The 13,449-nt window shown below is 42.2% G+C and overlaps 1 protein-coding gene across 2 annotated transcripts in view; it reads left to right on the forward strand.

Moving 5' to 3' along the window:
* Positions 1–9,184: 9,184 nt before the first annotated feature.
* The window catches only part of LOC106607995 (metabotropic glutamate receptor 1), a 44,480-nt gene continuing 40,215 nt past the window's right edge, over positions 9,185–13,449 (forward strand). Inside the window, exons 1-2 of one of the 2 annotated variants that reach the window (XM_014205581.3) lie at positions 9,185–9,614; positions 10,646–11,513. In XM_014205581.3, the coding sequence (XP_014061056.1) occupies positions 10,787–11,513 (727 nt within the window). In that variant the 5' untranslated portion in view covers positions 9,185–9,614; positions 10,646–10,786. The remainder of the gene's footprint in view (positions 9,615–10,645; positions 11,514–13,449) is intronic. The other variant, XM_082976961.1, reaches the window with a different exon arrangement.

Genomic DNA, 13,449 nt, shown 5'->3' on the forward strand with positions numbered 1-13,449 from the left:
TAAGATGGTGAGGAAGGCATTTAAAAAAAATAACCAGGCATCCTCTACTGACGGGATGAGGTCGATATCCTTCCAGGATACCCGGGCCAAATCATTTAGTCTAATACAGTGACAACTAAAAGATACCGAAAACTATTTAGTCCAATCGACGTAAGCTACGCTGATCAAAAATATAAACACAACGTGCAACAATTTCAAAGATTTTACTGGTTCATATAGGGAAATCGGTCAATTGAAATAAATGAATTAGGCACTAATCTACGGATTTCACATGACTGGGCAAACAGATACTTTTATAAAAAAGAAGTAAGTATCTCGTGTGATCAACATTTGTCTCATGCAGCGCGACATTTTCACATAGAGTTTTTTGGGGGGGGGCACTCTGGTCACATCACCATCAGCAAACCGCTCGCCCACTTGACACCATACACCATGTTTGCCATCTGCCTGGTACAGTTGATACTGGGATTCATCCATGAAGAGCACACTTCTCCAGCGTGCCAGTGGCCATTGAAGGTGAGCATTTGCCTACTGAAGTCGGTTACGATGTGGAACTGCAGTCAGGTCAAGACCCTGGTGAGGATGACGAGCATGCAGATGAGCTACTTTGAGACGGTTTCTGACAGTTTGTGCAGAAATTATTCAGTTGTGCAAACCTACAGCTGTCCCGGTGGCTGGTCTCAGATGATCCCGCAGGTGAAGAAGCCGGATGTGGAGGTCCTGGGCTGGCGTGGTTACCCGTGGTCTGCAGTTGTGAAGCCGGTTGGATGTACTGCCAAATTCTCTAAACAAACTGTTGGAGGTGACTTATGGTAGAGAAATGAAGATTCAATTATCTGGCAACAGCTCTGGTGGACATTCCTGCAGTCAGCATGCCAATTGTACGTTCCCTCAAAATTTGTGACATCTGTTGCATTGTGTTGTGTGACAAAACAGCACATTTTAGAGTGCTTCTTGATATGCCACTCCTGTCAGGTGGATGGATTATCTTGACAAAGGAGAAATGCTCACTAACAGGGATGTAAATAAATTTCAGTGCAAGATTTGAGAGAAATAAGCTTTTTGTGCATATGGAACATTTCTGGGATCTTTTATTTCAGCTCATGAAACATGGGACCAACACTTTACATGTTGTGTTTATATTTTTGTTCAGTGTAAATATGTGGCTGTCCATGGTTATGATTTCTCTCTGTGTGTGCGTGTGCGTGTGTGTGTGTGCGTTCGTTCGTGCAAGTAGAAAAAAACATGTTGACTCACCCTACTTGTAGAGAAACTTCAATGCCATCCTCCTCTCTTTCATGTTGACGAAACGGTCTATGACTCTGTCATACAGTACAAGTTGAGCCAGCTAGTTAACATCAGCCTTCTACATTTTGCTACATATTGAACTTCCATCCTACCAGGCCAGGGGCACAATGTATGAATTTATGGTTGGACCAGAATTGCCATTATAATCATTGGCCAGTACGGAGAATGAAGTAAAACTACAAGTCCAAATCCATATCTCCATCCATGGCTAATTTAGGAAATAGCCTATTTTAGCTAGCTAGCTATCCACTGGAGGACAACAACACAACAAGGTGCCACAATTCAAGTTGTTTCTGTCAATGATGTTTGGCTCTTGATGTGATTGGAGTAAAGCCAAATCCAAACTGTCTTCCCTTGACACTATTTTGGTGTGCCAGGAGTGTTTATAGAGTTGAGCTCACTCATTTTAGCTATTATTTGATACTTTTTTATAAAGTGAGGCCAGATGCCCGTAGGCTTCCATTGCATTCAATGCCATACTTATTTTGACCAGACAGCATCAGATATGTGGCCTACACATGCAGAGACAGATGCTTTCTCAGGTGAGATACATTCAGCCTCTTGCGAATTGAAGGGAAATTATGAAACGCAGTGAGACGAAAGATACGTTTTTTTTTTGGGGGGGGGGGGGGTTCGTCATTTTTGGGTGGAAGCATGGCTTTCCTTGGCATCCATGAATACACGTCACTGCAGCCTACATAGGGACACAGCGATAAGTGTGGTCGACTTCGAAACGGTGGTTAGCTCTAACAACTCCTTGTTTGTGCAGCTAGCACAGTACGTGTTCTGTCTGGCCACGATGCTTGAGCAACAGGCTGGCACTTGGGCATTTATTATTCTGGAGATGGAACTAAAGTACCCTTAAAAGGCCTATTTGGTTCAGCAGTTGGCCAGCTCCGATGTCTTGTATTGCAACGGAGCTGTTCATTGTAGCCAGTGCTGAAACATTCGTATTTTTGCATATTTTGACGTATTTTGCGTATTTTTCCAGAAGTGTTTTACAGTGTGATAAATAAAGTAATGTTGGATCTTTGATTGAAATTCAAGTAAACTTATTAAATAAATTACATTTTCTAAATCCCAATTCACTCTATATGACAAGCTACATAAACTCTTCATTATAGTTCTGATGGGCCATCAATCTCGTTGCAGTAACTTTGATGGATGGGTGTAGACCACCCGTGTCAAGACAGTTCCAGCTGTCACCAATGACGTCATGCCGAACATGAAGGGTTGTCCTCTCAAAAGGTGAAAGATTGATTGATGGGTCCTCACTTCACACGAGGACATAGATCGGCAACATATGACTCGTTTTGAGATCACACCATTTGTCACAATGTCCGGTCATGATAGTGACATCAATATTGTAGAGGGATAAAATACTACCAAGGCTTGGCAATAACATTCAGTTATGCATTCCCTAATGAAGGCACTCTTAGCTATTATCCTTGGACATAATTTGCACCTTGCAGAGACCGCATATAGCCCAAGCTATAGCAGGAGAATGTTTAGGGAGACCCTTCTAAATAATAGGACCTGTATCTAGGCTACGTCCGACTTATACCTCAAATTAACTCCACGAAAAACACTGAGGTCCCCCCAAGCACCTACTGCACGACGTCTCCCTACCCCTCAAAATGTCACTGTTAGTCTGGATCAATATCAGCTTCACGATCCTGGGGCAGCAGCAGAGGCAGTTTCATAGTGTCTAGTCTCCATAAATGTTTATTTGTGTTGTGGAGCGCCGGACGGACTTGACTCACAACTCGACCCTATAATGTACAGAGGCCGCGGTCATGCCCCAGGGTCCGGGTCGCATCTGTCTAGGGTCTGCGTGGGATGCTCGCACGGGTTGCAGACTGATGTACTGATGTAACCTAAAAATATATATATATTAAAAGTTACTTCGTAAACTTGGTCGAGACAAACCACAGACCCAGAGTACTTTTCGATAAGGACTAGCAAGCAAAGAACTATCTGTCTGTAGTCTATTTGATGTTTAGGCGTAGGCCTACGTTTTCAGTAAAAACTGGTTTAATTCGACCTCACACATTTTCATGACATTCATGGGCTAGGAATACATAGGCTGCATTTACACAGGCAACCCAGTTCAGATTTTTTACCCAATTATAGGCAAACGATCAGATCTGATAGGTCAAAAGACTAATGGCAAACATAGCAAACATAGACTGGTGGCAAACATATCAGAATTAGCCTGCCTGTGTAAATGAAGCCTTAAACACCTGCAGTGTCAGATTGTGAGACCTATGATGATTTTTTATCATGTAGGCCTACATGCTGGTTGAAGCTATAACCACAAGAGGGCGAAATTGTTTCATAAACGATTCTTTGCTCAGACACGTTACACTACAAAGTTATTAGACCTACAGTGCCTTCAGAAAGTGCACGACTTGACTTTTTCCACATTTTGTTGTTAAAGCCTGAATGTAAAATGGATTGTATAGATTTTTTTTGTCACTGGCCCTACACACAATACACACAATATTATTTTTTTTACAAATTCATTAAAAATGAAAAGCTAAAATGTCTTGAGTCAATAAGTATTGAGCCCTTTTGTCATGGCAAGCCTAAATAAGTTCAGGAGTAAAAATGTGCTTAATTAGTTAAATAATAAGTTGCATGGACTCACTCTGTGTGCAATAATAGTGTTTAACATGATTTTTGAATGAGTACCTCATCTCTCTACCCCATTCATACAATTATCTGTAAGGTCCCTCAGATGAGCAGTGAATTTCAAGCACATATTCAACCACAAACACCAAGGTGGTTTACCAACGCCTCACAAAGAAGGGCACCTATTGGTAGAAGGGTACAAATAAAAAAACAGATATTGAATATCCCTTTGATCATGATGAAGTTATTAATTACACCTTGGATGGTGTAGCAATACACCCAGTCACTACAAAGATACCGGCGTCCTTCCTAACTCCGATTCATGGAGAGGAAGGAAACCGCTCAGCGATTTCACCATGAGGCCAATGGTGACTTTAAAACAGTAACAGAGTTTAATGGCTGTGATAGGAGAAAACTGAGGATGGATCGTCAACATTGTAGTTATTCCACAATACTAACCTAATAGACAAGGTGAAAAGATGCAAGCTTGTACAGAATACAAATATTCCAAAACATGCATCCTGCTTGCAACAAGGCACTAAAGTAATACTGCAAAAACAATTGGCAAAGCAATTCACTTTTTGTCCTGAATACAAAGTTTTATGTTTGGGGCAAATCCAATCCAACACATTACTGAGTAGAACGCTCCATGTTGTCAAGCCTAGTGGTAGCTGCATCATGTTATGGGAATGCTTGTAATCGTTAAGCGTTGGTCCCGTGTGGCTCAGTTGGTAGAGCATGGTGTTTGCAATGCCAGGGTTGTGGGTTCGATTCCCATGGGGGACCAGTACAGAAAATAAAATGTATGCAATTCACTAATGTAAGTTGCTCTGGATAAGAGTGTCTGCTAAATGACTAAAATGTAAAAAATTTTAAGTACTGGGTAGTTTTTCAAGATAAAAAAGAAATGGAATGAGCTAAGCAAAATCCTTGAGGAAAACCTGGCTCAGTCTGCTTTCCACCAGACACTAGGAGATGAACTCTACCTACATGTAAATTGTCCTTAAAACTTCTTAAAGCATTGTTGGTTAAGGGCTTGTAAGTAAGCATTTCACTATAAGGTCAACACCTGATGTATTCGGCGCATGTGACAAATACAATTTGATTTGATTTGAATTCACCTTTCAGCAGGACAATAACCCAAAACACAAGGCAGTGAATGTTCCTGAGTGACAAAGTTACAGATTTCACTTAAATCTATTTGAAAATCTATGGCAAGATCTGGAAATGGTTGTCTAGCAATGATCAACAACTAATTTGAAAGTGACAAAGTTACAGATTTCACTTAAATCTACTTGAAAATCTATGGAAAGACCTGGAAATGGTTGTCTAGCAATGATCAACAACTAATTTGAAAGAGCTTGAAGAATTTTGAAAAGAATAATGGACAAATGTTGCACAATAAAGGTGTGGAAAGCTCTTAGAGACATACCCAGAAAGACTCACAGCTGCAATCGCTACCAAAGATGCTTCTACAATGTATTAACTCAGGGGTGAAAATACTTATGTACATTTATATTTCTGTATTTAGTTTTCAATAAATTTGCAAAAATGTCTAAAAACATGTTTTCACTTTGTCATTATTGGGTATTGTGTGTAGATGGGTTAGAAAAAAAATTATTTAATCCATTTTGAATTCAGGCTGTAACACAACAAAATGTGGAATAAGTCGAGGGGTATGAATACTTTCTGAAGGCACTATAAGAACATTTAAAAAAATATTCGGCAAACACCAGAGGGCAGTCCGTTGCTTTAAAAAAGGTTGGTTGGAGTCACTGTCCTTGGTGCTGAAGTTGTCCAATGCATGATGCTGTGTACTACTTATTTGAATTTGTTGATACGTTTATTAATTCATTATTTTTACCATTGACGCAGGCTATATTTTCCCATCAAGTCTATGTGAATTTATTTCTGATTGAGGGGGGTTGCAATAGGCCTACATTGCTCTCTGGCTCAACATACAGTACCAGTCAAAAGTTTGGACCCACCTACTCATTCACGGGTTTTTCTCTATTTTTACTATTTTCTACATTGTAGAATAATAGTGAAGACATCAGAACTATAAAAAAACACATCATGTAACAAAAAACATGTTAAGATTCTTAAAAGTAGCCACCGCTTTGCCTTGATGACAGCTTTGCAAACTCTTGGCATTCTCTCAACCAACTTCATGAGTAATGCTTTTCCAACAGTCTTGAAGGAGTTCCCACATATGCTGAGCACTTGGTGGCTACTTTTCCTTCACTCTGAGGTCCAACTCATCCCAAACCATCTCAATTGGGTTGAGGTCGGGTGATTGTGGAGGTCAGGTCATCTGATGCAGCACTCCATCACTCCCCTTCTTCGTCAAATAGCCCTTACATAGCCTGGAGGTGTGTTTTGGGTTATTGTCCTGTTGAAAAACAGTGCAAACCAGATGGGATGGCGTATCGCTGCAGAATGCTGTGGAGCCATGCTGGTTAAGTGTGCCTTGAATTCTAAATAAATCACAGACAGTGTCACCAGCAAAGCACCTTCACACCATCACACCTCCTCCTCCATGCTTCATGGTGAGAACCACACATGCGGAGATCATCCATTCACCTACTCCGCGTCTCACAAAGACATGGCGGTTGGAACCAAAAATCTAAATTCTGACTCCTCAGACCAAAGGACAGATTTTCACTGGTCTAATTTCCATTGCTTGTGTTTCTTGGCCCAAGCAAGTCTCTTCTTCTTATTGGTGTCCTTTAGTAGTGGTTTCTTTGCAACAATTCGACCATGAAGGCCTGATTCACACAGTCTCCTCTGAACAGCTGATGTTGAGATGTGTCTGTTACTTGAACTCTGTGAAGCATTGATTTGGGCTGCAATCTGAGGTGCAATTAACTCTAATGAACTTATCCTCTGCAGCAGAGGTAACTCTGGGTCTTCCTTTCCTGTGGCGGTCTTCATGAGACCGAGTTTCATCATAGTGCTTGATGGTTTTTGTGACTGCCCTTGAAGAAACTTTCAAAGTTCTTAAAATTTCCGGATTGACTGACCTTTATGTCTTAAAGTAATGATGGACTGTTGTTTATCTTTGCTTATTTGAGCTTTTCTTGACATAATATGGACTTGGTCCTTTACCAAATAGGGCTATCTTCTGTATACCACCTCTGCTTTGTCACAACACAACTGATTGGCTCAAATGCATTTAGAAGGAAAGAAATTCCACATATTAACTTTTAACAAGGCACACCTGTTAATTGAAATGCATTCCAGGTGACTACCTCATGAAGCTGGTTGAGAGAATGCCAAGAGTGTGCAAAGCTGTCATCAAAGCAAAGGGTGGCTACTTTAAAGAAATCTCAAATATAAAATAGATTTTGATTTGTTTCATAATTTATTGGTTACTACATGATTCTACATGTGTCATTTCATAGTTGTGATGTCTTCACTATTATTCTGCAATGTAGAAAATAGTAAAAATAAAGAAAAACATTGGAATGGGTAGGTGTGCCCAAACTTTTGACTGGTACTGTAAGGGACTCAGGTTGTCTTGACTGTTAGTCATATTTGGATATGGTTGAGGGGGGCAGTCAGTGACTTATAATGTTATTCTAGTGCGTTTTCACACGGTTCTGTCTGGCCTATGGTCACGTTTGTCATTGTGCTCAGGTAACATCTGCTATAGCCTTCAGTATCTTAAATTCCATTCAGTGGTGAAAAAGTACCCAATTGTCATTCTTGAGTAGAAGTAAAGATAACTTAAGAGAAAGGGACTCAAGTAAAAGTGAATGTCACCCAGTAAAATACTACTTGAGTAGAAGTTTAAAGGTATTTGGTTTAAAATATACTTAAGTATTGAAGGTATAAGAATAAATCATTTCAAATTCCTTATGTTTAGCAAACCAGACGGCACCATTTTTTAAAACATTTTTACGGATACCCAGGGGCACACTCCAACACTCAGAAATAATTTACACATGAAGCATTTGTGTTTAGTGAGTCCGCCAGATCAGAGGCAGTAGAGATCAGGGATGTTATCTTGATAAGTGTGTGAATTGGACCATTTTCCTGTCCTGCTAAGCATTACAAACGTAAAGAGTACATTTGGGTGTCAGGGAAAATGTATGGAGTAAAAAGTACATTATTTTCTTTAGGAATGTAGTGGGGTAAAAGTAAAAGTAGTAAAACATATAAATAGTGATGTATAGATACCCCCCAAAAACGACAAGTAGTACTTTACAGTATTTTTACTTAAGTACTTTACATCACTGATCCCATTGACTGTTCTGTAGGCTATCAAATAGGGTATTGACTATGTGGTATACCGCTACGACCAGAAGTGACTTTTTCATAGCAGATTAGGAAAATTAACGTAGTAAGTTAGGATAATTAGGTTAAGGTTATGAAAAGGGTACGGGTTAGCTAAAATGCTCTCCTAACCTGCTACGAAAAGTAACTTCCGGTCGTTGCTGGTCACAACCACCAAAGAGGTAGGCAGGCTACAACAGTAGGCTAACGCCGTGTGTCAACCATTCCTAATACGTGTTCTCGCTCTCTCTTTCTCTCTCTCTCAGACACACACATAATTATGCGCGGTGTCCATATTCACACTCCACGGGGTGCGTGTCAGTGAGACATGTCCTAGTATGCGCTCCGGTTGTTTACTGATTAAACGCCTTCTGCTACTGGCTCCCCGCGTGCCCACGGAACACGCCCCTCTCTAGCTTTGTGGAGTCCTTGTTAGTTCTAATTATTTTTCCAAACGCTGTTTGATATTATGTACAGTTCTTCCTCTGCTGTCGCCCAAACCCTTTTGGGCACAGAAATAAGCCAACTCTAAACCAAGCACCCCTCCAAAATGGGCAGAACTTTCGCCTTTGCAAAATACCAGTTGACTTTTACCAATTAACTAAATCGACCTCTTCTGCTTTACCAGTTAAGGTCTTCAACTTCAAATATAGGTGGGAAGCCCAGATTTTTCGATCCTTGAGGTTCTTCCTTAAAAGGTTACTACTTGGATTTAAGTCAGACTGCAACCAGCAGCCATTTCTGGCATCCATCCAGTGCCCTCCGCTTTTAAAGGTCAGATAGTGTGGATCAAAATGTACAATGTATAGCCTATAGGTGGATTAGCTAGGGTGGACCACGATGATGGTCTCTCAACCCTTAATAGAAAAATGAACATTTGACTGATTATTCCTCCATTACCTGGTCAACCATTTACAAAAAAAATGGGGGTATTCTCACACTGAATGTGTTTTTGCTGTGAGACGGGTCCCGTCGTGGCATGGGGTAATGGCAGGGTTACAATTCTGTAGACAAACACCATTTATCTTACCTGTCTAAGCGGCTCGCGCACCGTTCAACTCTCCAATGCGGCACCACTGCTTGAGGCTGATTAACCCTCGTGTGAAGAATGATACGATTGTCTATTGTCTAAGAATAAGTGACCTGTAGTGGGGTTTTAAACGTTCAGCGTTTTGCCATATTAAGGGTGCAGCTTTTATGACCCGGTTTATGAAATGTGGTGAGAAACTGTCAGAGCGAGAGAAGAAGAAGAGGAGGGGTGGGGGGCTCTCGTGCTCTCACTGGAGGAGCGTGAAAAAAACGTCCGTTTGAGCGTTACAAACTCAACTATCAAAGCCAAGGACCGCGCTGCACAGAAGACGGAGCAAGGCACGCGATATGTCTCGCGGATTCAGGTACGTCCCAAGTTTTTCTACCAAATGAATTTCTGAAAGAAGAGATGTACAGGTTAGGTCATGTGTCGGTTTTGATAGGCTCGTGACAAGGACAGCTAAAGTGTAAGGAGAATGTATCTTCTTCTCTCCGGTTCGATAATGCAATATCATTGAATGTTTGGAATCAGGCCACAGGTTTGTGAGCAATGAATTCGGGCAGATGAGGGTATAAAATATTGCATGCTGCGCGTTGGATCGTACAGAGCATGATATATGGCTTATATACCTAGAGACAGCGTGGAAATCTGATGTATGTTCAAATAGAATTTCACACCACTCAGTGCAACGATGTTCCATGTCATCAGACTGGGTATCAAGGATTTGTTCAGTAGTGTCTGATGAAGGGAATATAAATGAACATTGATTGGTTTAGGAACTCAATGAGATACTTTCTAAACCGTGGAAATACCAGCACATAGCTTCACTAGGCAGTAGCCTACATCAGCAGCACCTGTACGAAGCCGTTTCCTCAATTATCTTATGAGTTCGTTAGTACGCTGTCCATTGTGCTGAAATGGCCTTCTCGCCAACTCGGTTTCTCAATGGACGGAGGGAGCGATGCCATATGCTCTTATGGGGAAATGGGGGGAAACGATGATAAACTGTCTCGAATTTGAAGTATGCTATCATTTATGTTACCTGTCTGCGACAATCGAACGACTAAAAAAAGATTGACTTCAGTGTTATTCTCAATGAACGTGTAAAGATAATTGCCCCCTGTGGGATAAAGTATATTGAATTTAATCGAATTCTTGTTTTATGTTCTGCAGTTCATGTTTGCAAAGGGATACTGCATTAGCCTTATTTCTGTTAGGCATGTTGTGTTTGGGCTATGAACCTAGTCAATTTAATAACAATATGCTGGTGTTTATTGCGATGGCCACCATTATTTTTAAACCCATGTAATTTAAAGACTATATGATAACTGTAAGACGTTGCATATCTGGTGCTGCCTTCACAATCTTGCTTGATCTTTTATGATCTCTCTCCAGGTCTGTTTGGATATGCTCAGGGCGCTGTGTTTCCAAACTATGGTCACTGGGTTAAACGTGGATATACTGAGAGACAGTCAACGTTTCTGCTCAACTGCCCGGAGCGGATAGTATGCCCGTGCAGCTGGCACCGCTCACGCGATGTGGAATATGGCACGAGTAAATATGGGTTTCCTTGCGCTCCTGTGTCTCCCGACGCTGTTCTTCGACGTCCTCGTGCTGTCCCACAAAAGCAACATCTATGAGCGGTCGGCAGTCCCGCGAGCCGCACCCCGCTCCGTGGCCCGGATGGATGGAGATGTGATAATCGGTGCCCTCTTCTCCGTCCACCACCAGCCGTCTGCTGAAAAAGTGGCTGACCGAAAGTGTGGGGATGTTCGGGAGCAGTACGGCATCCAGCGGGTAGAGGCCATGTTCCACGCCCTGGACAGAATCAATGCCGACCCTTTCCTGCTCCCCAACATCAGCCTGGGCTGTGAGATCCGGGACTCCTGCTGGCACTCCTCCGTGGCCCTGGAGCAGAGCATTGAGTTCATCCGGGATTCCCTCATCTCCATCCGGGATGACAAGGACGGCTCCAAGTGGTGCATAGATGGCACGCCGTCCAACCAACCCCCGCCCTCCAAGAAGCCTATTGCGGGGGTGATTGGGCCAGGTTCCAGCTCCGTTGCCATCCAGGTACAGAACCTCCTACAGCTCTTCAACATTCCCCAGATTGCTTACTCAGCGACCAGTATCGACCTGAGCGACAAGACGCTGTTTAAGTACTTCCTGCGGGTCGTGCCCTCTGACACGCTCCAGGCCCGGGCCATGCTGGACATAGTCAAACGCTACAACTGGACCTACGTGTCTGCGGTGCACACGGAGGGTGAGTCACTCAACCCACTCAACACAGGGGTTCTGAAAGCTGTGTGTGGGGTAGGATAGGATTAGGCCCAGTAGGCATATTAGGACTGGCTCGGCTTTGGAGAGGGTTTTTACATGCTGTCAAGTTGATTTTGTCTCATATGTGTTTGGGTTTGAGATAAGAAATCAATGCTTTGTACACAGTTAAGTACTTGCTAGCAACTATGTGTGTCCTCCTCCCTGTCCTCCTCCCTATGGGTGTGCTCCTATGTGCAATATTGCGTTGGAGGGAAACTTGCTGTGTAATGGAATTCCCTCTCTCCAGACAGAACTATACATCTGGTGCTGTATAAGTATTCACACACCACAGGCAAAGTCGGTTCTTTTGCCATTCATCACACCCACACCCCAGCAACACATCTAATCTCTCAAGCCACAATTCAGTCAAATTGTTGTCAATGTTATCAGAATGGAAATGCATTTTGGTGTTTATTTGTATCTATTTATATTAAAAGGAAATTAGACGGGATGCTAGATGTTCTGTCTCCCAGGATGTTACATTTGATGCTAATTCTATTCCATTAGAAAATAACAGGCATGCTCTATCGTCTTCATTATTTCTAAGCATGTCTTAATGAATGAATCAGCCTATCCATATTCAACAGGGGCACTACTGGACTGTTTCCCCTCTGCTCTGTGCGGTGTAGCCTACATTCAGGCTGGGGTTACAGGTGGCAGACCCACATCATTAAATAGTCATTTAAAGTATCTCTGGGTGGAATCATAGAAATAGAATCCTGCTGGTCCATCCATACCAGTAATTCTAATTCTCTGTATGTAACTAATACATCCAAAAGTTCCCCCGTTATGTGTATTGATAGAAATCAACTCCCACCTGTGTTATTGCTATTCAGATGTAGCGGAATTACTGTGTTGAGTGTGTTTCCATGATATCTAACCCCTGTTTGGGAGGGATGTGTAGTCTAAGCACAGCTTGCAAAGGGGTTCTGGCAATGCCCCTCAATACCTGAAATACCAGCACATCAGTACAGCAGCCCACATAGCTTCTCAGCAGCACCTGTGTGAAGGTGTTATCGTCTGTGTGTGAGTGCGCTGTCCAGGGTGCTGAACTTGTTAATTTACCAGTAGAGTACTCCACAATGCAAACACACACCATGTAACTCAATCATATAAAACTCTTTCACCAGTTTACCACCATTGTAAGTGGAAGAGGGTCGAATGAGATGTGGAGATAGCTAAACTGTAGTTACTACAAGTAAATCTCTGCCATTAGCAATTAGCCAAGACTCCTCAGCGTAAACCTCAATGAAATGTACCTAATGATGAGAGTAGGTAATGATTGACAGGCGGAGTGTATGGCCACTAAGGAATTCTGGGAGTTGTTAGAGGGATATGTGATAGACAGGCCCTAAAGGGAGGGGCGAACTTTGGATCAGCTTGTAAAGGTGGAACCTAGAAACCAGTTAGTCTGGAAAACCAGACCCTAGGCAGCACAGTGACTAAGGTCTGGTTTCAATGATGAACTCTTTTGCATAGAGGAACTACGTCACTGCCTCAATGCTACACTTTATCCACTTGAATAAAATACAAAATAGTCGCTAGCAAGATGGAGATCACAGAGGTTATTTTTAATGAGTGCTTTTCACAAGTGGCTAGTATGCATCAACTATCTTAACCAAAACCACTGTAAAGGTTTTGCCTGAAAACGTCGCATTTGAATCAGGACGTTCTGGCATATCTGCATTGTGATTTGTAGAGAGATTCCTCAGAAGGTTTTTATTCCCCTTATGGGCGTAGCATTGAGGCAGTGACGTAGTTCCTCTATGCCAAAAGAGTCCATCATTGAAACCAGACCTGGTTCTGGTTTTTCGAGACTAGAAACCTGTAGGGGAGTCACAAAGTTCACAGGTCCCGGTCAGGTTGAGGGGCAGGCAGGG

Source organism: Salmo salar, chromosome 06 (genome assembly GCF_965601325.2).
Source record: "Salmo salar chromosome 06, fSalSal1, whole genome shotgun sequence".
In the NCBI taxonomy this organism is placed as follows: Eukaryota; Metazoa; Chordata; class Actinopteri; order Salmoniformes; family Salmonidae; genus Salmo; species Salmo salar.